The sequence below is a fragment of the Ruditapes philippinarum genome, unplaced genomic scaffold, assembly GCF_026571515.1.
Source record: "Ruditapes philippinarum isolate M1 unplaced genomic scaffold, ASM2657151v2 ctg983_1_1_1_1, whole genome shotgun sequence".
NCBI lineage: Eukaryota > Metazoa > Mollusca > Bivalvia > Venerida > Veneridae > Ruditapes > Ruditapes philippinarum.
Window position 1 is genome coordinate 247,321 of NW_026855502.1, and position 24,680 is coordinate 272,000.

General features: G+C 33.4%; 2 protein-coding genes across 3 annotated transcripts in view; one reads left to right on the forward strand and one right to left on the reverse strand.

The window, feature by feature from the left end:
- LOC132743564 (uncharacterized) overlaps positions 1-2,315 on the reverse strand; it is a 111,937-nt gene extending 109,622 nt beyond the window's left edge. The window contains exon 1 of the mRNA XM_060732093.1: positions 2,182-2,315. The gene's annotated coding sequence lies outside the window, so the exon portion shown is untranslated. The remainder of the gene's footprint in view (positions 1-2,181) is intronic.
- LOC132743561 (sulfotransferase 1C2-like) overlaps positions 871-24,680 on the forward strand; it is a 28,800-nt gene continuing 4,990 nt past the window's right edge. The window contains exons 1-2 of one of the 2 annotated variants that reach the window (XM_060732090.1): positions 871-1,054; positions 24,234-24,414. In XM_060732090.1, the coding sequence (XP_060588073.1) occupies positions 1,040-1,054; positions 24,234-24,414 (196 nt within the window). In that variant the 5' untranslated portion in view covers positions 871-1,039. Of the gene's footprint in view, positions 1,055-20,077; positions 20,340-24,233; positions 24,415-24,680 lie in introns of those variants that run through there. The other variant, XM_060732091.1, reaches the window with a different exon arrangement.

The following is a 24,680-nucleotide window of genomic DNA, read 5'->3' on the forward strand; positions in this document are numbered from 1 at the left end:
ACTAACCAGATAGAAAAATCCGTAAATGTTACTAAAAATAGCGGTGTTGGAAAATCTTATCTCACATTGGCTTATCTCACACTCAACGTGCAGCACTTCTGACGTATTCCTACACATACGCGATTCACTCCCATTTTAACAAAAATGAAACGTCAAAAGTTCAAAATGTATTAAAAATATGTGAGCTAATCTACTAAAATGTCCATGGAATCAAAATAGATTGATATTAACTTTCACACTGCAACGAGTCCTACTCAACCTAGGTCCGCCCTTTCCAATATCGATTTGTTACTAAAAATAGCACACTTTAAAATATCGCAAAATTCTTCGTAAAATCACAGACACTTTGGGTTTGGAGCTCAAAACACCTTTAAAATCCAAATAAAATGCATATTTGTCAATCCCAGCACATGTACTGGTCATATATATCAAAAAAACTTAATATAAGCCGTTTTGAAAAAATTTCATATTTCAACATCTATAATAATACACAAGATAAAAATGTTTGCCGGAAAAAATCCGCACCCCTACCGTCATAATCACCATGTATATTATTCCATTTCCAATATTTTCACATAGTCCTTTGGTCCATCGACACAGAAAATATAATTCTTCACGATGATGGTCAATTTTAACTTCAACTGTAATATAAACAACGCAAAAGCCGAAATAAACATCAAGATTATCGCCGTTTTCCTTCAATGACATTATCTTTCGATAAATTCAAACGTGCCAGTCGGCTATGACCGAAGCCATCCGATTATGTGGTTCCCAAACTTAAAAGCGCTGCGCATTTTGCACACGGCAAAGCTGGGGCCACATTATCGGATGGCTTCGGTCATAGCCGACTGGCACGTTTGAATTTATCGAAAGATAATGTCATTGAAGGAAAACGGCGATAATCTTGATATTTATTTCGGCTGTTGCGTTGTTTATATTACCGTTGAAGTTAAAAATTGACCATCATCGTGAAGAATTATATCTTCTGTGTCGATGGACCAAAGGATTATGTGAAAATATTGGAAATGGAATAAAATACATGGTGATTATGACGGTAGGGGTGCGGATTTTTTTCGGCGAACATTTTTATCTTGTGTCATAGAGGTTGAAATATGATTTTTTTCTCAAAACGGCTATTAAGTTTTTTTTTATATACATGTATATGATCAGTACATGTGCTGGGATTGACAAATATGCATTTTATTTGGATTTTAAAGGCGTTTTGAGCTCCAAACCCCAAGTGTCTGTGATTTTACAAAACTTAAATTTGAAAACGATATTTGCCGCTGATGTTATTAGTGTTCACAATAATTTGAATAAATAAAATATGTTCTTAAAATAATCGGATATTGTATTCATTTTACAACACTTGAAACATTACAACAGAAATTGTAATAATGTTATTTATATATTTATGGTGAATGTTGAGTACAACAAATAATTGAATTGTAAACAAAAGACTATATGACAAGTTACTAAATCTTTATTGTTAAGAATAATTGTGTATGTGTATGTTTATGAATGACAAGTTTTACATTTGTAGAACCCTTTCGGGTAAAATTTTCACGTAATTTGACCTAGTGTTCGGAATAATTGGCAATTTTCAACTACAGCTTAAGATCAGTTCTAGCCAATTTAGAAATAAGACATTGACAAGAAACAAAGTTTAACACACTTGACAAGTTTTAAAATCAATTATTTTTATAAATATAATACTTTAAGAACCTTGCAAAAAAAGTTCAAAATGCGCTAAGAAAGATGTAAAATTTGGTGATTTAGCTCAATTTCACGCATAAGTTCTTAAGAAAATAAATACTGTTAGAATATTCAAATACATGCTCCGAAATAATTGTGCTATGCTGAAGATTAATACTAGTATACCAATTTTTAAAGCGCAAGTTCAAAAGAACATGTATAAACCGTGGTAATAAATCCCGTGTAATAATAACGCAACACCGGTAACACGGTGGGCAAAGCTTCTACGAAAGTGTAATATTTGAATAACTTATTAAAAATTGAATAATTATAGACCATGACTAATTTAACCTCACCTCTTTTAGATCATCCCATTCAATATATCGTTGAGCATGAAATTAATACAGATATTAAATAATCGACATGCCATTTAAACCTTGTGATCAGGTTTCTAATCATTGTTTATGATAATTGTACAAAACTTACCTTAATTGTCATTTTTCACATTTTCTGTTTACTCATAAATTGTTCCTTTGTTGATTGGATGAATAATTTCACATACCATATAAATAATGCCAGAATGAATATAATAGCTATAACAAGTACATCATGTAAGTGTGTTTGTATAAAAATAGCTTCCTTACTGGTACAACTTTTCAGTGAGGACGCTTTTAATATGTTAGTCAAAGCGGATTGGTTTATTTCGCGCGGGAAATTATTAACTATCATTGGATCTGCATTTTAAAGCTTCATTTCTAAATTTTTGCGTAGTAATATTTTTTTATTTATATATGCGTCTTATTTTGCACTCGATGTTTGGCGCCACATTGTGACGTCACGTAAACAAAATTCAAAATAAAGTTCAACAAAAAGATGTTTTTTATTTATCAAATTCATTAAACCAAATATAAGTCCCGTTAAATAAAAATTAGTTTTGACTCCGCCCACTTTCATATTTATGTTTCATGTTTTTGTTTTACAAATATGAAATATAATTGACTGTTATAGCACCATATTTCATGGGTAAAATTAAATAACAAGAATATTTTTTCGTTTGAGTGAAATATGGAATATATTTTCACAAAACATGATAAAATGCCACAAATTTTCACGAGCCCGGACGGCGAGTGAAAATATGTGGCATTTTATTATGTTGAGTGAAAATAAATACCATATTTAACGAAAAACGAAATATTAACCTATTTATTCAATTTCATTATCAAAGACAAAATGGTTACGATTTCCTTTGCTTGCTGCACAACTGCAATTGTACATTGAGCAGTAATATTTACTACTTATAGTGCACGCGATGTTTGGCGCTTCATTGTGCCGTCACGTAAACAACTATTTAAACGTCAGTACAGCAATAATGACTGAATTAAAGATATTGATGTTCGGATTTATTTTCTTAGTTAGACCATTTTTTTATTATTCTCCATAGTTTTCAAAACAAAATTCAACAAAAGTGTTTTATATATATCAAATGGCGAAAGAAGTCCCTTAAAATAAATATGAGTTTTGACTCCGCCTCATATTTATGTTTTACAAATATGAAATATATTTGACTGATTTAGCGCCATATTTCATGGGTAAAATTAAATAATTATAATACAATTTATCACATAGCCGTGCGCTTTTGCGACTCTGTAAAAATGGTATTGCATGGCCGTACATATATTTTGACGTGACACCATTTGCGTTATACAAACATAGTGTAAACTGCTGCCGGAAATTGATTTTAAGAGTTCGCCAGAGGCTCGCATAAAATAATTTTATTCAACTCGTGCAATAAATTCAGTATTGAACTTACACTCATTCAATATCCTCTATATCTCACCAAATAGACGATTCACATCAAAATATTCTTTTTAAAATCCTATGTTAAAACAAACTCTAGAACTTGGTGTAATAATTAAATCGCTTTGGTTCAACTATAGTTTAGGCAACACAGCAATAAAGGCATCACTGTTGAACAGACAACAAACTATCCAATCATTTTAAGGTGAATACCAGATAATATAGTTATTTATTATATAAATATTTTGATATCTTATTCTTCAACCTATACAAATATACAATCCGACAGTAAAAGTAAGCCCGTATTGTGTGTGTTATCCATAATGACGTTACTGGCATAATATTCTTACATGTAAAGTGAACGAGTTAAAGAAAATGTCATGATCATGATCTTATTATGTCACTATTTTATTGAATCACAAGATGTAATATAAAAGAAAAATATGTACATGATATATAAATATATATCTTTATTTTAATCAATCATACCATTTATTTGTTTGACGAATTTTACTCAAGAAATACAATTCGTCATAATGCTTTTTTATCATAAATCTCTTTCATCGAGTGAACGAAGTAACGACAATATATAATGGGATAAATACGAACATTCCTGTTACCTTCGTGACAACAAATCATGCTAAAGATATTTTATTAAGAAATATACATTTATGCAAAGTCAATTTTATAGTTGTACTGAAATAGCAGCACAATTAGAGTCGACCAATTTTTATCTGCTCCAACGAAAACCAAACTAAGCAATAACCGGAAATTTGCTATAAATGAGTTCGCTATAAAGTGAAGTTCACTGTAGAACTAAAATTTTCCTATACATGTATAAAACAATATGTATAATTACTGATCAACAGGAAACAATGTAACGAGGATAGAAGCTTTTTCCGGTTACCATTTTCAACTGGCTGAACATAATAAAACTTTTGAAGTGGATATATCCTTCCTCATACAAAGATAATGACTGTTTCGGCCACATGTGTAAGAAAATATCATATCTTTCTAGATATAAGAACAACATAGTTTCAGAGAAGAAATTACCTAATTAACATTCTCGTCACCATTTAAATAAAGATAATACAATTAACTTTTCATTTTTTATAATCATTAGAGTATTATCATTTTATATAAGTATTTTATGAATACAAGTACAGAGTGACTTTAGTTTCTTAACCTGCGTGTCTCCAGATTAGCCAAAATGTTTCAAGAACTCAAAACTTGAGAAAAATATACTCAACTTTTAAAGAACCTTGATACAAGTTATAGTAAACATTTTATGTGCGATAACTGTCTGATTTTGCAGTATCTATCACTATACTTCAACATTTCAACTGCGTGACTAACGTAGTTAGGGCTAATTTTGCAATTTCTTTTTACATCTTTTCGGTTATTTACATGGATTGTAAGGGCCGTTTACAATGTGTAAATTACTTCCTTTGTTCACTTCACAAAATTTGACTTGTAAATACATTTTCGAAATTTTTTATGCTGCTTTAAGAACAATCTTGAATTTTATTTTTCCCGTAACATATACAATGGCCGTGTTTATGTAAATTGAAACCTAATTGATCAAGTAACCTCATTAGTTCTATAATTTTATTTATATAACCGCATGTATCATACGATAAATTTTCGTTCTGTATTTACAATATTTGCGTCAAGTGTTGAAATCTTTATACGATAATTAAATGAAAGCCATTGTGAAAAAAAACAACAACAACAACAATGGTCTAAGGAAGTATATTCAGAATAAATTCACAGACAAAGCAATAATTTGTTTCAGGCATCACATAATACCGATGTAATAAGGCTTGTACCATAGTTTGCACTTTCAGGCCCATCTAAGAACATAATCAAACCGAGCTTTTACGTCCTTAAAGGGTTTTTATCATAACGTACATTTTCATTGGATAAACTATTGAATTGGAATTTACACACATATATTATTTTAAAATATTCATAGGTGGTGCAATGCTTTTAACAACTTCTAGCTAGCGATTTCATTGGTTCAGAAATGTTGGATTTGCTCTTATCTATAAATATTTTGAATATGTCATACCAAGATAATATGAACACAAATTTGGCCCTTTTTCCTGTACGTGAACATCACATGTGTGTATCCATGGGGAGCTAGGAGTCATGACAACCCCTAATCCCCGCCCAGACCCGAATTATGCTATTTTGTTTAAGAACAGTCATAAATATATTTTAACATTAATTTATGTGTCTTTTTGTAAAAATCACACATGGCCCACCGCTCAAAAAGAAGTTAAATGTCACATCCCCTATTTAGTATGTATAACTTATTGTCAAAATCCTCCGCTAGTAATTTATCTTTGTTCGGAACAGACTTTCAAATACGGCAAAGCGCAATGGCGACTTCTAAGTGCGTTTTAGAACATATTTAATGCTCGATTAACAACGAAAATTGCAGTTGTTTCGAGTTTTAAGATGTGTGCTAAAAGTAAAGTTCCGCCCATTGTTTTCTCGTTTATGGCACACGCATTCTTTTAGTTAGGGACCATACGCTGATTTTCATGGAATGGCACGAATGTGTTACATTGAAGGTTCCATAATAACCGTCGTTGAACATCTGTGGATGTTTCAAAATTCAAAATTTCACCATGATTAAATGTTGAATTCTGCTTAAGCCGGTGCTAGGGGCGTGGACGGTGGTTTGCACTTTACAGTACCATCCATGAACATGCTTAATTTAACCGAGCCTGTATTATTTTCAATTTTGCCGTTTTGGACTTTCTTTAGGGATTCTTATTTTCTCTGTTTGATTAATGTGATGTTTCAAGTACTTGCATATTTGCTACTTCTGAGTCACTTTGGGTCAAAAGCACTAAAGATTTAGTTGTCATTTACCTACATTACAACCAAAAGAAATTACTGAAAAACGTATCTCGTGCGCACAACTTAATTATCGCGTGTGCATGACTTAGTAAATCGTGGTCACGACATAGTATCTCGCGCGAACGAGAAAAATAAAAACACACACATGTCATCTCTCCGCCACCGTGCAAATTTCTAGTTAACTAAGAAAATTCAAATATATAGTGTAATGATTGTAATATGATTAAATAATTATCTTGTGTGCACGACATGGAATATCGTGCGCACCACTTCATTATCTCATTGCTACGACTAAGTAACTGGTGAACACGACATAGTATCTTTTGCGCACGAAATAGTTACTCTTTGCCATGACATAGTATCTCGTGCGCCCCATTTAATTATCTCGTTCCAACAACTTAGTAAGTCGTGGCCACAATATAGTATCTAGTGCGCACGACTTACTAACTCGTGGCCTCGACATTGTACCTCGTGCGCATGAATTATTATGAAGAAATTAGCCATGATTTATGTAATCTAGAAAAATCTTTGCATCTGATCAGCATATGACTACTTTTAATTTTAAGGTCATTGGGTCAGAAATCAGGGTCACAATGACGCTAAATGTAAAATCGTAGTTCAATGACACTTTGACATGCAGGTGAAGTAGGGGCATCTTTGTACTAAAGCACATTTCTAAAAATGAAAATTCATATACATAGTGTAATCTGATTGGTTAATTATCTTGTGCACACGATTTATTTATCTCGTTCCCACGACTTAGTTACTCGTTGCCACGACACAGTATCTCGTTCGCAGCACTTAATTATCTCGTGCGCACGACTTAGTAACTCGTGGCAACGACATAGTACCTCGTGCGCACGAGATAAATAAAAACGCACAAGTGACATGACGGGATTGGAATTATTTGTAAGATACTTAATTCATTTTAAATCATTCTGCACTTGCAAAATTTCAGAACATTCGCTAACTCATTTAACAATGCGTCCTACTTCCTAATTTTATCAATAAAACGCAGTTAATACTTACATATATATCATCCGGGACATACACTAGCCAGGACGAAATACTTAGAAAATATCTTAATACAGGAAATAAATACAAGTGTGAAGATTGAGTTTGTACATAAATGTATACCGTATTGTTTAAATAAGTAAACCCGAAAGAGTTCCTGGTCCAAGGTAAAGAAATAAGGTGTCGGTTTAATAAAAAAAATGTTTGTCGGCTCAAAATCCTTGAACCCTTAGAACACCAAATATCTAAATGAACTTGTCCAATCTTAATTCTTTACAAAACCATGAATTATTTTAGGGAGATTTACAGAATATGTACTCATGTGTCGCTTGATCTTGGCTTGCACTGATCGCACGGGTAATATAAGTTGTCGCCAGTATTTTAAATGTTAAATTATTGATGGGACTTTTAACCTTCTCATTTTCTGAAATAGAAATTTCGAACTTTACGATATCAAATTTTTAGGATGTCAAGATGAACATAAGTGAGACAGCACGACAGCATGACAACACGACTTATTACAACACATTCATTTCCAGCAGCTTTAAGGATGTAGATAATTTAAACAGTAACATTTTTAAAGCATTTCGCCATTTGAGCTTTCTTAGCCTTAAATAGACTCATCCATCTTTCAATCTGAACATGAGTCGCATTTTCCGGTTCTTTCCGTCGGTCTTCGGACAAGGAGTATGATTACACAGAACGGATACCAGGGATACGATACTTAAGTCTGATATGTGACCCGTGACATGTATTTCCCAAAAAGTTGGCAAATGACGTAATCGTAGAATACGATAACATTACATCAAAGTTGACGCGTTTCTTTTAAATTATACAACGCGCACTTTTCCAATTTTTAAACAGTGCGCACATCAGTGGCATGTAAGCAAAAATAAAACAATTCGTTACTTATACTTAGATCGATTCTATTGTTTCACTAGTCAAGATTGGTAGATATAAATCAAAATGTAAAATATTCAAGGTAAGATATAACGAAAATACTGAAAAACATTATGCAACAATAATTACATAGTGCTTCCGTACATTGTATCATACCAACAGTTCAGAGGTCAATATTTTGATATACGTTAAAAATGTATACAAACTGTATAGAGGACGGTTAATCATGCATCCGCCTAAAAGACACTTGATTCAACCATACGGCTTGAGCAAATTACTAATTCCACCCACGCCTGTGTTTATTGTATTTTGGGACTTTTGAAAATGTCAATATCTTGGTCAACATGTAGGTCTGGGCCTACATGGCCTAAAAGTAGCTACGCAACTGCGTTTTACAGATTTGCTACTTTTCTTTATTTCATATTTACGCCTACAGTTTGAAACTGAATGGTATAAATGTACTAAGTGTTTGATTTTTTTTTGTCCAATAGAATTGTAGTATTTCAAATGAACCGTAACAGATTTACTATGGTAAATCTGCAAACACTTAATCAGTCTAGTAAATCCACTGTTTATGATTTTTTTAAAACACTTAGCCGGTTAAAATTTAGTAGTACGTATTGATAAAATTTAAATTTGTCGCGCTGTTCAGTGTACGGAGAAAATCGGTAAGTGGCCGGAAAGCTCAGTCGGTCGAGCCATGGTTTTGTATTCTGAGGGTCCCGGGTTCGAATGACGGCCAGGCTAAATATCAATTTAAAGTTTCTAGATTCTAATAATAGATAGGCATATAGTTTGTTCATATAACACCTGTACATGGTTACAAAATACATATATTCAAGTAAGTTTAAAAAACATCAAATACATCAAAGTTTACATTTTTTTTTGTAGCAAAGTGTCGTATAATTATACAAGTACAACTTAGAATTGTATGAACAATACATGGAGAATTTAAGGATTCTGACAGACACATTTTTTGTAAGTAACATCTGAATAATGATGTTTGAAGATTTGTTTGAATTAATTCCTTGCGTTTTTAAAAATTATCGTTATATGAAATAATATAATAAGATAATAATTTGCATATCATTTGCGATTAACGACAGATTTTGCAGCATTTATCATCATTTATTTCTAGTGCGTGACTAATGCAGTAGGGGCAATTTTTGCAAATTATGACCTTTTGTGACACCTAGTTTTCTGTCGTCCGTCGTCTGTTGTTCGTCTGTCCATCCGTTCGTGCGTTAACGTTTTCATTCAAATAACTTCTTCTCCAATATCATCTGGCAAAATTTAATGAAACTTGGCAGGCATGTGTCTTGCATGAAGCTCTACCAAAGTTGTTAAAATAATTAAATTCCTTTAAGGGCTCTGGTTGTCATGGAAACCAAAAGAGTTTTTTTTTTACAAAATATTAAAAAAAAAACTTCTTGTCAAAAGCCAGAAGGTATAGAGCCGTGATATTTGGTATGTAGCTTGATCTAAGATTGTACAAATAATGGCCCTAGGGTCAAAAGAGGCCCGCCACAGGGCTCATCAGTTTTATATAAACTTATATAGGGAAATCTTAAAAAAAAACCTTCAAAATCCAAAAGGCTAGCCTTGATAGTTTTGTAGGTAACATGAACTATTGGTCCTCTACAAAGATTGTTCAAATAATGCCCCTAGGGTCAAAAGGGGTTCCGCCAGGAGGCTTATCGATTTTTAGCACAAACACAGAGTGACAAGGTGTGCTTTTGTGACACCGTGTTGTCAATCGTTTATCGCCAGTCGTCCATTTGTCTGTTCATGCGTTAACTATTTTTTCAAATGACTTCTCTTCCAATACCGCTTTGCCAAGTTAAATGAAGCTTCGTAGGCATGTTCTTTGCATGAAGTTTTACTATAATAGTTCAAAGAATTTAATTCCATCCAGACCTCTTGTTGCCATGACAACCAAAGATTTTTTTTGTATTATTTTAAAGAATCTTCTTGTCAAAAACCACAAGGACTAGAGCTTTGATATTTTGTATGTAACATCACCAAGTGGTTCTTCAAATTATGCCCCTAGGGTCAAAAGGGGCCCCATATGGCGGTTGATCAATTTAAAATATAGCTATATTCGGAAATTTAAAAAGGCCTAGACCTTTGATATTTGGTATGTAAAATGATCTGGTGGTCCTATACATAGATTGTTAAAATTTTGCTCCTAGGGTCAAAAGGGACCCGTTCTATTTGTCTTCAAGGCATACACACATGTCTCAGGTGAGCGACCCAATGTCCAAGGGCTCTCTTGTTAAGTAATTTACGTGGATTGTATTTGCCGTTTGCAATGTTTCAATGGCTTCCTTTGTATACTTCACATTTATTTTAAATATTACATTTTCCAAATTTTTATAACATTATGTTTAATTATGTAATTTTAAGACAATTATCGTCTTTTATTTAGTGATTTAGTATTAAGGATTGCTTTGATTTCTTTCTCACAATATTAAACAAAGGTTTGACGGGATCATTCACCACGTAGCTGCATTACTGAAATTAGCCCATTGACTTATGCAAGATTACTGATTTTTTCTCAGTACTGAGTATTAACCTGATTTCCCGCTTCTTTTTACTACTTAACATGTCATATAATCAGAGCCACCTGTAACCAAACCTGCCATTTTCAATGAACGAATTAATTAGCAATTAACTAAAGAAGACAAACTATTTTTGTTTAATTTTTCTTTGCTTTTCTTATTTTGATTTTATATAAAGCAGGATGGGATTCGATAACTGCAATGGTCTGACGCATACATCCACTTTACAGAATAATAGTATCTTAATTATCATGTCCGTTTTATTTAATCAATAATATCCACGTGAACTGGTTTCTTCCTTATTCTAATTACATTCAAGTGTTTACTTCAGTTTATATACATTTATATATCAGCCGCGTCATGTTACAATAAATAAAGTGAAATACTTAGAAAACATCTTGAAACTGGAAATTAGATAACCATCTAAAGTATAAATGTGGTTATTGCTTAATTGTTTTCAGTAAGAAAACACTTAAAGTGTTCCCTGTTGCAAGGTCAATATATCAAGTGTCGTTTGAAAAGTAGAAATTAGATTTGTCGACGCGTAATTTTCCTTCAAATTTTCTTCCGTGTAAGGTCTGATTTTATTGACCTGTCAATCATGACACTCATCTTAATATCCGATACCACTTCGGGTCTGTCCGTATAGATTACGAGAATTAATTTGGAGTATATGACTAATGTTTCGAAACACTATCTGAATGTTTATGTTCTGGTTATATCAGCAATAGCACTGTCGGTTGAGTGATTAACTCATATATTAGAGGTCTATGGTTCGATCCACACTTTTGCAATTGTTTTTAGACAAATTACTTCTTTATTTTTGAACGTTGCTTTAATGAATAGGGCTTACAGAATAGTCTAAACGGATATGGAACAACTTAGTACCACATATTTGTTTGTTTTGTATTGAATTTTATGGCATTGAATTCACATTTATTGATTTTAATTTTAATTCTTAAACCATGCTATTTAAAAGTGTAAATAAGTGCAAAACATAAAAAATAACAACTTAAAAAAAATCAATAATACCTTCAATAATGTGGAAAATATAAATAAGAAAAAACAAAAACATCTTACAAGAGGTGGGACATTTTGAAATTATAAACCGGTAGTTTACCCTATTGCGCTATAACGGTCAATATAGCTATTACATAGAAACAAATTAAATTTAATCAAATGTTACTGAGTACATCTCATTCATTTATCGAAGATTATTATATTGTATGCATTAACCGTGTAATCAGTATACAATTGACGGGTTATTAAAATCAAACAATACGACTGAGCGAGTGTAAGGAAGTTTACCGATCATTTATCGGAAGATTTATATATTGTATGCATTGACCGTGTAGTCAGTATGCAATTGGCAGGTTAATAAAATGAAACAATACGACTGAGCGAGAGTTTTGTCATGAAGTTTACCGATCATTTATCGAAGATTAATATATTGTATGCATTGACCGTGTAACCAGTATACAATTGACAGGTTAATAAAATCAAACAATACGAGCGAGCGTTTTTTCAGGAAGTTTATCACCACAGGTTATACATACAACCATATCTGAAAACTACGGAATACTGATTCCGCCATCGACTTTTCAACTTAAAAGATACGCAAAACTAGATATCATCCATGAGATTTCTACTTTTTATGGTGTTATTTTAACACTATATATCAGAAGCTTGATGGTTTTAAAGCGTCAATTTCTAGGTTAATTGCAATTTTTCTACACATTATGGAGAAAATTAGAAATAACATGTGTGAATTTTAACATTTCGCGCTAAGATATTTCCTTGAAATGTCGAAAGGTTCAACGTTTGTCGTGCAAACTTTGTATTTTCGAGCAACAATGACGTATAAAACTAGAAAAATATACCGTCCTAACTTGGACTGTCAATATATATTTTATAATTGTTATGTAGGTTAAATGGTAAATCGAAATCATAATTGACTATTTACTCATAGTTTTACGTAGTTGGGCAAATGCTTGTTCAGTTTTATATCATTGTGCTAACATGCAGGGCAATTTTCACGAATGGATAAATGTCTTGACTCATCAATACCAGCACATGGTGTATTGGAAAAAGTGCCGAGTTTTTAAATAGGAAATATTGTAGGAAATAGAAAGAATTTTTCCTACAGTGAGATAGAAGGTTTTTTTTATCCTATTCGGAGTAAAAGTAATTTTTTTTTTACGCGAAAACTTGAAGTTTAGAGTGACTTCTTTGTCGCTCAAACAAAACATAACACACCACTTAAACATACAAGTTAAGCCTACAAACATTCATTCTTGGGCAACACTACATGTGTAAACAAGAGTGATTTGTGATCATGCGTGCCGCTTGATAAGATCCTTTAAAACAGTTGTATTGAGGGGTGATTTACAAGTTTTTGCGACGGACGCGCCCTCAGGCGCGTTCAGAGCTATGTCATCTACACATGGGATTTCGTCGGCTACAATCGCGCAGGTGTCCTCAACCGAATAACAGCCCAAGAAATAGTACATGAATTTGATCCTATGAAACTCCCATACTTTGTCGGGATATTTTAAAAACTTCCATATTTAGCCTTTTCAATTTCGAATTAAGTTATCCAAGTTAAAATATGAACGTATTTGATTGATGAAAACGTTGTAGCCCCCGTAGTATTATTGCGCAATATGCAAATAACTGCTGAAACGATTTACCGCTGTCGAAAAAGTAGGACAGCAAATTATCCTATAATTAAGGAGTAAGCTCAATAATTCATAAAAATATTAGTAGGAAATAAATATTTCTCCATTAAACATTTTTTATTAACAGATCAAAAGTTTTTCGTGACTCGATCTAGAATAACTCGCGCATTAATAAAAGAAGAACTCTTTCCGTGACTCATACCGCGGATTTAGCTGAATATGCAGCAGTTATTAATAAATTAGACTACAGTACAATGGTAAGTATTATAAATATCTATTTTTGAAAATGCATGGGATCAACACTTTACCAACGTGTAGTCTTTCGTGGTAATCTTTCTTGAAGGAAGTTACTTCCGATTCTTGTGTTTTGTTTACATAATTTTCTAGGTCACGATATGAGTTAAACCTGCTATGAGATTATAATAGCCAACACTATTCTAAAAATAGATTCTGCATCACCTGTACACATTATACATGTAATAAACCAGCGGATACTTACTTTGTTTACATGCAATACTTTAAGAAATTCTATTGTAAGAAGCAAACAAGTTGAAAATGGAATTTAGTGTGAAATTGAAAGGGACAATTAAACACTGTAGTGCTTAAGTGACATTTAAATTAAAATAAAAACGATATGCTCTGGCCTCTACATCTTAACCTTGTAAATGAAAAATAAATTCTAAAAAAATAGACCATTAATTGCTGATGATTTTAACCAAAAATATTTTTAATGAGACATATCCAAGAGAAATAAAAATACAAATGACTTATATTTTATTGTCTATATGCCCACTATGATATAACACGAAGCAATTCTACTAAACATTCTCACAAGTATTATTTATTATGCTTGAAGTTTATTTGCATGGTTATATTTTAGAAATATTTCGTTGACAGTTTTTTTTTCTATTTACATATCATTTCTTGGAATAAATCGATAAGGACACTGATTTACAAGTTTGACTAGAGTTTTAAGGCATAAATTTCATTCTGTATTTAAAAATTTGGACTTGTTCTGCTTGAAAGTAGAAAATCTGAATTATATCAGATTGGGACACATAAAATATATTGCTCTACAAACCTCGAACTTGTATGGAACAATTTTTCTCTGTTATACCTTTTGTGTTTCTCTGTTATACCTTTTGTGTTTTTTTCTCTCTCAAAAAAGCCTTACTGTCTCTCCGGTCGCATGTCCGTCGCATTCAGTGCTGCGGCACTTTGATTTCCTATACACTTACGCTCCGGCTTTTTTCTAGCACATTGTAACTACTGTATGGCAGGAGACACATGAATATGTACAGGCAAAAACGCCTTTTTATTCAAGGGCCATAACTCAGCCAAAAAACGTGTTAAAGCGCAAGTAAAATCCTGTAAAGTTTCATTAAATTTGCATTTTAGTAAAGTTGTAAAAAACAAAATCACAGGCAGTAATGTTTGTAATATCGAGTCATTATTCATCCCTCAGAGCCTATGATTCTTCCTTCTCATGAATTATGTTTGCTGAAACTCACAACAACTTGACGATATCTAACTTCACCTAGAAGTTCAAAGCATTCAGAATGTAAATGGGATAATACGTCCTGATATATAGGAATTTTAAAGTAAACAAAGTAACTACATTTAGAAGCAGACGACAGAAAAAAGTAACTTGTGATTATTAAAAAACGAAGCAGTCACGGAGCTTTATATTATAAAAGTGTCTGGCAAACTTTAGTTTCAATATGACAAATACATATATGTTATTCCTCATCATACATTTTATCTCAACTATGATATAAATGACATTCTTGCTTGTTTAAATTATTGCTCCGTTTCCTTTAATAACACAGTGTATTAATGAACTCGTCAGATTTGAAGGGGGGAGCACTATATGTCAAAAACAGACAAAAAAGAAATAATTCAAACACAATAATGACATTTATATCATACTTGAAATAAAAAATATAATTTGGAATAACATTTTTTGCCATTTGGTACATTATTTTCTTTCGTTTTTCAATGATAATAGATATACTGTTTCCTGTCGTCTGCTTCAAATGACTTTGTTTACCGTAAAGCGTCCTTATATTAAAATGACCGCGCCCATAGTAATTTCTAAATGCTTCAAGACATCTAGGTTAAATGAAAATATCTTAACTTTCTTCAGTGTGCGACATCCCTGTAGGTCAAAAACTCGAAATAAGTTTGGTAATTGTCATGTGAATAGCTTCAACTTCTCGATTGTTCGTGATAATATTGAATATAACATGATTATTATACTAGATTTAACGCGAAGGAAGGAGCATATTATAAAATAGTGTACGCTTCTTAGTTAAGTTGGCTCTTTAAAACAAATGAACTTTAAAATATTAATATCAATATTGATAAGAGTACATATTGACATGTATGAAGTATGTAAGATACCAGGATGTAAAGCTCTATATCACTTAAGTGTGTGTGTGAAATGCGTCACTTGTATTGTAAAAATCCTACAGTGATACTTAAAGGGAGAGTATCAGATTTGTATAGTTATAGTTATAGAGCTAGTTCCCTTCCTGTTTAAAACTCACAGTCACAAACTTAAATTTTGTGAACTAGTCGATTCTGTATTTTTATATTATGTAATATAATTGATATCATCGAATAGTGTAAAATAGCTCATTTCTTATCAATACAATACTGATGTACCAAATGTTATATCAGATTAGAATTTCCTGCGTGTTTTACCTAGTATTTCAAGGCCTAGATTTTTGGGGAAAATCAGATGGCTCACATATTATTTCTCTGGCAAAGTGTAGATGGCTAACATGATAATTATATTGGTAAAATCTAGATGGCTAACATATCATTTATTAAGCAAATTCTAAAGCTAACATATTATCTAGAGTTTAATTTTCACAACTGAGCAAATCTAATCATACATTCGTCAAGGTAGTATTTTATGAGGCTCAATGTACAGCTGGTCGGTCCTTTGCAGCCATTTAACACATGCGATATTTTACCGAAAGACACGAAAAGCGAAATTCCGACAAAACATGAAGTGGGACACAATATTTCACCGTAAAATCTCGTGGCACGAGATACTTTGACATTGCGAGATATCGTGTTTTAATATGGTGCCTCGCTTCGTGTCTTGTTGGAATGTCGCGTCTCGCCCGATTCTATGAGGCCCGATATTCAATAATTTTGGCATTATATTAGGCACGTTGCACGTTGTAAGTGCTTTTTCAATGACGGATCTAGAAGCAGCAATTCACGGAGAATGGCGATTTTTTCATATATTTATATTCTATATATTTCTGATGAAAACAAAATGCGAAGTCTTCTCATTTTCTTCCTTAGATCATTTAAGGGCCTTCGTGGCCGAGTGGTTTTAAAAACCACTTGCCCCAGGCCGCTTTAGGTTTGACACTCACTCGGGGCGTTGAACTATTTAGGCGAGGAAGCCCGTTCAGTATGCAGGCAATATAACTATCACTTTAGAACGTACAATTTATTGCGTGCGCACGTAATAGTATCGCTTCGCCACGTGATAGCTACCGCGTGCGCGTGTAATAAATAAGAAAATCCAAGTCCCCTTTTTGCCACCATAGATGTTGCTTAATCACTTATAAGACTTTAAGTATCGGGAAGAAACATGTCACAATTAATAACAATAAGAATGGACTCGCTGTATATGTGTTTAGGTTCTGAATACTGCACTCATTGTTGCATGCAGAACATGTATACATTTTGTATATATGATATATAACTTCTATGCAAAGGCAGGAAGTTTTAGATTTGCCTGAAGTGGCCTAAAACGGGTAATATAGATTCAGAAAACACAGAAAAATAGCTTGTAGCCAGTATACGGACGAGCATAATTTTACCTTTTTAGAATTTTATTGAAGAACATTATGTGAACATTCTGCTCACTGGCATTTACTATGTCTATTTGGTCAGTTGTGTGAACATTCTGCTCACTGGCATTCACATTAACTATTTGGCTAGTTGTGTGAACATTCTGCTCACTGGCATTTACTATGTCTATTTGGTCAGTTGTGTGAACATTCTGCTAAGTGGCATTCACATTATCTATTTGGCCGGTTGTGTGAACATTCTGCTCACTGGCATTCACATTATCTATTTGGCCGGTTGTGTGAACATTCTGTTAACTGGCATTCACATTATCTATTGGCCGGTTGTGGGAATATTCTGCTCACAGGCATTCACATTATCTATTTGGCCAGTTGAGTGAACATTCTGCTAACTGGCATCTACATTATCTATTTGGTGAGTTGTATGAACATTCTGCTCACTGGCATTTACTATGTCTATTTGGTCAGTTGTGTGAACATTCTGCTAACTGGCATTCACATTATCTATTTGGTCAGTTGTGTGAACATTCTGCTCACTGGCATCTACATTATCTTTTTGGTCAGTTGTGTGAACATTCTGCTCACTGGCATTTACTATGTCTATTTGGTCAGTTGTGTGAACATTCTACTCACTGGCATTTACTATGTCTATTTGGTCAGTTGTGTGAACATTCTACTAACTGGCATTTACTATGTATATTTTGTCAGTTCTGTGAACATTCTGCCCACTGGCATTTACTATGTCTATTTGGGCAGTTGTGTGAACATTCTGCTCACTGGCATCTACATTGTCTTTTTGGTCAGTTTTGTCACTTTTGTGAACATTCTGCTCACTGGCATCTACATTGTCTTTTTGGTCAGTTGTGTGAACATTCTGCTCACTGGCATTTACTATGTCTATTTGGTCAGTTGTGTTAACATTCTGCTCACTGGCATTTACTATGTCTATTTGGTCAGTTGTGTGAACATTCTGCCCACTGGCATATACTATGTCTATTTGGGCAGTTGTGTGAACATTCTGCTCACTGGCATCTACATTGTCTTTTTGGTCAGTTTTGTGAACATTCTACTCACTGGCATCTATATTATCTTTTTTGTCAGTTGTGTGAACGCTCTGCTCACTAGCATCTTCACTATTTATTTGGCCAGGTTTGAAAAGTCTTTTTTTCATCAAAATTCATTAGATAGTTCAGTAACATCAAAATATCCTTTTTCAGTTAGGATTAATACATCAGTATTAAATAAATCGACTGTCACTTTTAAAAAGAAAAAGTTCCGGTGTGTTTTACCATTGGCCTATATACATGTAAACAGTTGCAGACGACGGAAGATAAAATCACAAAGACTATCTGATAACATGAGCGTTACTCTCGTATATTTATTATTCAATACATTTTAAAATTTGGACGAAATGGTGGGCTTTTGACGTTAGAAATGGTGATAAAAAATAATAAAACCCGGTAAAATATGTTTGCATCGGAATTTCGTTACTAAATATAGAAACGAATTCCCGGAAAAGTGCTCAGTGGAGTATTGATACAGAAACGCTTAGTAAGAGCGGGAACCAAACAAGGAAAATAGTTAGGCAGTTCTTTATACATAAAAATATTATAGGTATATATAATAAATTGATTTATTTGCATAAACAATGTCATCTAGTGACAGAGTTTAATTCTGTTCACTTTTCCTGGTATCAAAAAATAAATAAATAAATAAAAATCAATTTAATTATAAAAATATATATAAGTTTATTATATATATATATATTAAAAAGTTAAAATAGTACACTGAAATTTAGATAAAAAAAGATAACTGTACACTGAAATTTAGATACAAAAAAAGATAATTGTACACTGAAATTTAGATACAAAAAAAGATAATTGTACAGTGAAATACATATATTATCAATCACAAATAAAATACAATATTATCATGATTTACCTAACACAGATTGTTTTATTCCGGTAACATATGGTGTCTATTGATTATAATTACCTTATCTATATTACTTTTATACTGCCGAACAAAACTAACTTCCAACTAATGTGGTACAGCAAAATAAATGTTTACAATTGGTATGATTATGTAAGAGTTTCTCTTTGTCGGATATAAAAAGTACACGTGTACCAACTTAAAATATGAGTTTGTTAACCACCACGTCTAAGCGTTTATACTGAGATGCGATTTTAACACGAGAATGCAAAATATTGTTGGCAGTTAATGGAAAGAAGCATTTGACAATGCGACTGTGTAATTTACAATGCGACTGCTTAATTTACAATGCGACTGTGTCATTTATAATGCGACTGTGTAATTTACAATGCGACTGTGTAATTTACAATGCGACTGTGTAATTTATAATGCGACTGTGTGATTTACAATGCGACTGTGTGATTTACAAAGCGACCGTGTAATTTACAATGCGACCGTGTAATTTACAATGCGACCGTTATTTCGAGAAGTAAGAAAATCCACTTAAATCATAATTATACAACTGATATGGTAGGTACTTTCGGGACAACATGTACAGTACGGTAACGGTTTCAACTCTTCCGACTCTTTACGGCATAAAGTTATATTTAAAGGGTTATATACGGTTTTTAAAGCCTTAAGCAAATTGCACTTAGAAAAAAAGTCAAATAACAATACATTCATTTGATATCGTGACATAAATGATATTGTTCATACAATTTTCTCACCATTTAATCCCGAGAGATGAAGGATGCTAGAATTATTTATAACACTATATTATATGAAGATATAAAGCTCTGTATATATACTGTATATTGATCGAGAGCGTGCAGATAACAGTTTAAGTCATGATGTATTTATATATGACCTCAAGTTTTCATATTTCTGTTGTCAGTTTTTATAGATAACTAATCTATACAGTTAAAGTTTAATTCAAACAGTTTTAGGTCAGCGGCAAATATCTGATGTTTGTGTTTTAAATAATAAACTCTTGGGATTTTTATTCATATACTAAGGTTTGTACATTTTCAAATTTATCTCCTTTTTTGCTGAAACATAACTTACAAATTTTATATCACTTGTACACCGTGATATGCCTCTAGTTTGAACTTGACAAAATATAGGACGTCGCTTCAGTCATTCATGCTGCCGTTAAAAGTTTTATTCGCTCATCTTTGTAATACTTTTAAGCTACCAGCCTCCAGATGAGCAAAATATTTCAAGAAAATCAATATTGAGAAAACTATACTCATATTTTAATAAAGGTAAAAATATTCAAGATCTAATTGATATATTTTAAATGTTATATGCAGTACTTTATCACCATATTTCTACTCCGTTACTAAAACACTTAAGGGTTGTTTTTGCATATGTTGACCACGTTTTGGTAATTTTCTTGGATTGTAAGTTGCCGATTGCAATATGTTAATTACTTTATTTGTTCATCTCACAATATTTTACTTTTAAATACATTTCCAAAATTTTCACGAAAATTAAACATGAATCTGTAGGCGTGCTGCCTTAATACATGTATAGTTTTAAATAAACTTAACCAGTATAGACCCAGACCAGCTAACACATCCATGTAGTCAGACCAGCTTGCAAATCCATGTAGTCAGACCAGCTTGTATATCCATGTTGTCAGACAAGCTTGCACATCAATGTAGTCAGACCAACTTGCATATCAGTGTAGTCAGACCAGCTTGCTCATCCATGTAGTCAGACCAGCTTGCTCATTCATGTAGTCAGACCACCTTTTGCATCCATGTAGTCAGACCAGCCTGCTTACACATCCATGTTGTAGGTCCAGCTTGCTCATCCATGTAGTCAGACCATCACGGTCATACATGTAATAAGACCAGCTTGCTCATCCATGTAGACAGACCAGCTTTCTCATCCATGTAGTCAAACCAGCTTAAATATCCATGTAGTCAGGCCATCTTATATATCAATGGAGTCAGACCAGCTTGCTCATTCATGTAGTCAGACCAGCTTGCACATCTATCCATGTAGTAAGACCAAAATCCATATTCATGAAGTCATACCAACTTTCTCATCCATGTAGTCAGACCAGCTTGCATATCCATGTAGTCAGACCAGCTTGCATATCCATGTTGTCAGACCAGCTTGCTCATCCATGTAGTCAGACCAACTTTCTCATCCATGTAGTCAGACCAGCTTGCTCATTCATGTAGTCAGACCAGTTTGCTCATCCATGTAGTCAGACCAGCTTGCTCATTCATGTAGTCAGACCAGCTAGTTTATCCATGTAGTCAGACCAGCCTGCATATTCATTTAATCCCTTAACTTTTAAATGGACTGTTCTTAATTCAAAACCGGGCAAAATCATTACACAACTTCCCCTGTGACGCAACGCTTTTCTTGTTAGCTTTCCTATCGTAAAAAGTTATTTAAAACTTACCAGATATGGGAATCTAAAAAATGAAATACTAAGCCGCAATTGGTTAAAGTAATACATCCAACTTGAAATATTGAATGAGAATCAGAATGTACAAATTTGGACAATTCAAGTACTTTTTGTATAGAATAGACTTTGTTTATAACTAATTATAAGACTCTAATCGTATTGTCAGCTCTGCCGAATCCTTTTCCGAAGTGTTACGGAAAGGGCCGAGAAGATACTGTTTGTTATCAGACGTAATTAAGACTTGATGATTTATAAGTAATGTTTAATTATCTTGATTGATCTTGATTGGTTTATTATCATTTGCAAATTGTTCATAATTAGCTACATTGTTCATTAAGATATACAAATGAATACAAACTTTCATGTTTTACGTTTTACGAATCCCTGACAAAACTCCAAGCCAATGTGACTGGTTTTGCATGCGAGCTTCGAATGAAAAAATGTAATTGTAATAAATGATTTTGAGCGGGCCCACGGTTTTTTAAAATTTGGGTTTGGGGGAATTTTTATACTTTTATTGGGTTAAGAATTTTTAAGTTAAAACAGCATGAGAAAGGGTATGGGGGCCTTGATTGGGAAAAGCTTTTGGGGCGTCGTTTGTCGCTAGTGACAGAAAGGACAAAGCGCAGAGGGCGCTTTCCTTTAATTTTCGTCTTTTGTCTTTTGCTTCGATCCCACCCCAAACGGAAACTTTGTCTTTGGGGCCCCTGTTTTGCGATGCAAATTGTCGTTCTGTTTAAAATTTAAAGGGGATTGGTTTAAATAAACCGGGCAGGGACAGGGAATCTCGAAAACGCGCCCCCGGGCAAACGCGCCGTTTGGGCGTGCTTTTTAACGCAGGGGCCAAGAGGGCCAGTGCGACAACGCACGTTTGGGGGGAAACAAAAACAAAAAAGGGCCGATAACGATGTAGGTTGTGTTGTCGCTATCGACAACGTAACGCGCAAAGTATACCAAATCATTCACCATAGGTATATGTAATATTTGTTATCTTGAGAGGTTTAAAAAAACATCAACAACGATATAATTTAAAGCCCCGGCATGCTGAGAAATGTCTCAACAGCCTTTGTAAAAACAGCAATTGCTTTATTTAGTTTAAAAGATTAAGCAGACGACATTTTTTAGCAGACGACAATTTTCCAAACGTGCAAAAGTTTACTGTCGTAATTATATAAGAAGGCCTGTGGAGAATTAGAATTGGAGACCCGACCTCCCAGTAAATTATTTTTTTCTTCGCAATTAAAGAGTTATTTCCTAGTTTTAGATCGTTTTATTGATTGATTGATTGAATGATTGATTAATTGATTGATTGCTTGATTGATTGATTGGCTGATTAATTAATTGGTTGATTAATTGATTGATTGATTGATCATAACAGCACTTTACTGAGGGATGACCAACCATAAGTAAATGATGTTTTAACCTCGATATAAATATGAACATATTATATTGATTCATAATGCCCGGTCAATTATTTCATATGATAAGTTCACTACTGGTCATTCAACCAAACAACCTTCTTCTATCAGTCCATGTAGCTCGTGTGAAGATGATAAGGTTGCTATTTAAAATAAAACAAAGTAAAATAAACTATGACGCTGAAAGTAAGATTTAAATTTTGGAAATTTAGGAGAAGGCCAGACGAATGTTAGCCGTATTTATTCTTTAGTAAAGCCAACCCGGACACAGCTTATCCGGTACAGACATTTGATGGCTATAACTTTAAATTTAGCACAAAATTAAGCCATTGACCTCTTTTCTGCAGCTTCTAATTTGTGTAAGCACTATGAATTTTTTTGAATGCGTTTATTTTAGATCGCCGCCGGAAAACCCATGTGGGCGACCGTACACTCAAGTCGGGCCATCCTAGAGCGTCCCGCCGAGATTTTTTCGTCCATTCTTTTCTAGCTTTTATTGGTGGAGGAAGACCCCAAGTGTCCCTCCGGACATTATTTCAGGCACGAGCGGGCACCTGGGTAGAACCACTGACCTTCTGTAAGCCAGTTGGATGGCTTCCTCACATGAAAGATTTCGACCCGAGTGAGGATCAAACCTTCAGCAGTGAGGGACCTGTGATCTCAAGTCAGCGACCTTAACCACTCGGCCACGGAGGCCCCGACTATGAAAAAATTCAAATAACAACTGTTTTATATTTTGGTGCATAGTAGTTCGTGAAACCTTCCGCCCAGAAATGAAGTCCTGCAAATACACACACACACGAGCGCGCATGCACGCACGCACACACGCACGCACACACGCACACACACACACACACACACACAAACTTTAAAGTACTAATACTCAGAAATGCCACTTCATATTTACAATTAGAAAAAGAATATATTTAAAATATATAAAGTCTTACCAAGGATAACTTGAAATGACTTCAAAATTTAAAAGAACTACTTTTTTCTACAACGTGTTGGGTCTCATTCAGTACCGGGTATAAAACAGTCGATATACTATACTTTACTTGTTGCAGATGGAATGGCGTACGGTAGAAATACGTGATGAGAAGGGTGACGGGTTTGATACAGTACAATGTGAAGATTTGGTGTTTCCTAAACAGTTCCTGCATATACAACCGGATGTCAGAATGAAAGATATAAAAGAATTTAAATATCGTGACGGCGATGTTCTTATATGTAGCTACCCAAAAACTGGTAAAATATTTTACTTAAATCGTTTTTTTTTATATATTAATTCATTAATGATTTACCTTATTTAAAATCATATTCGTTTTTCTCTTTGTTTCTTTCTTTTTACTCATCCATCAATCCAAATTATCAATATTTAAGTAATGATAATTAGAAATAATGAAAGTTAAGAAATATTCCCCTGGTCATCGGTCGATTGTTCCACTTCCATTCACGTTCTAAAACGTTTGATAAATTAGCTACTTTGTCAAAGCGAGCTAACTTAGAATAAA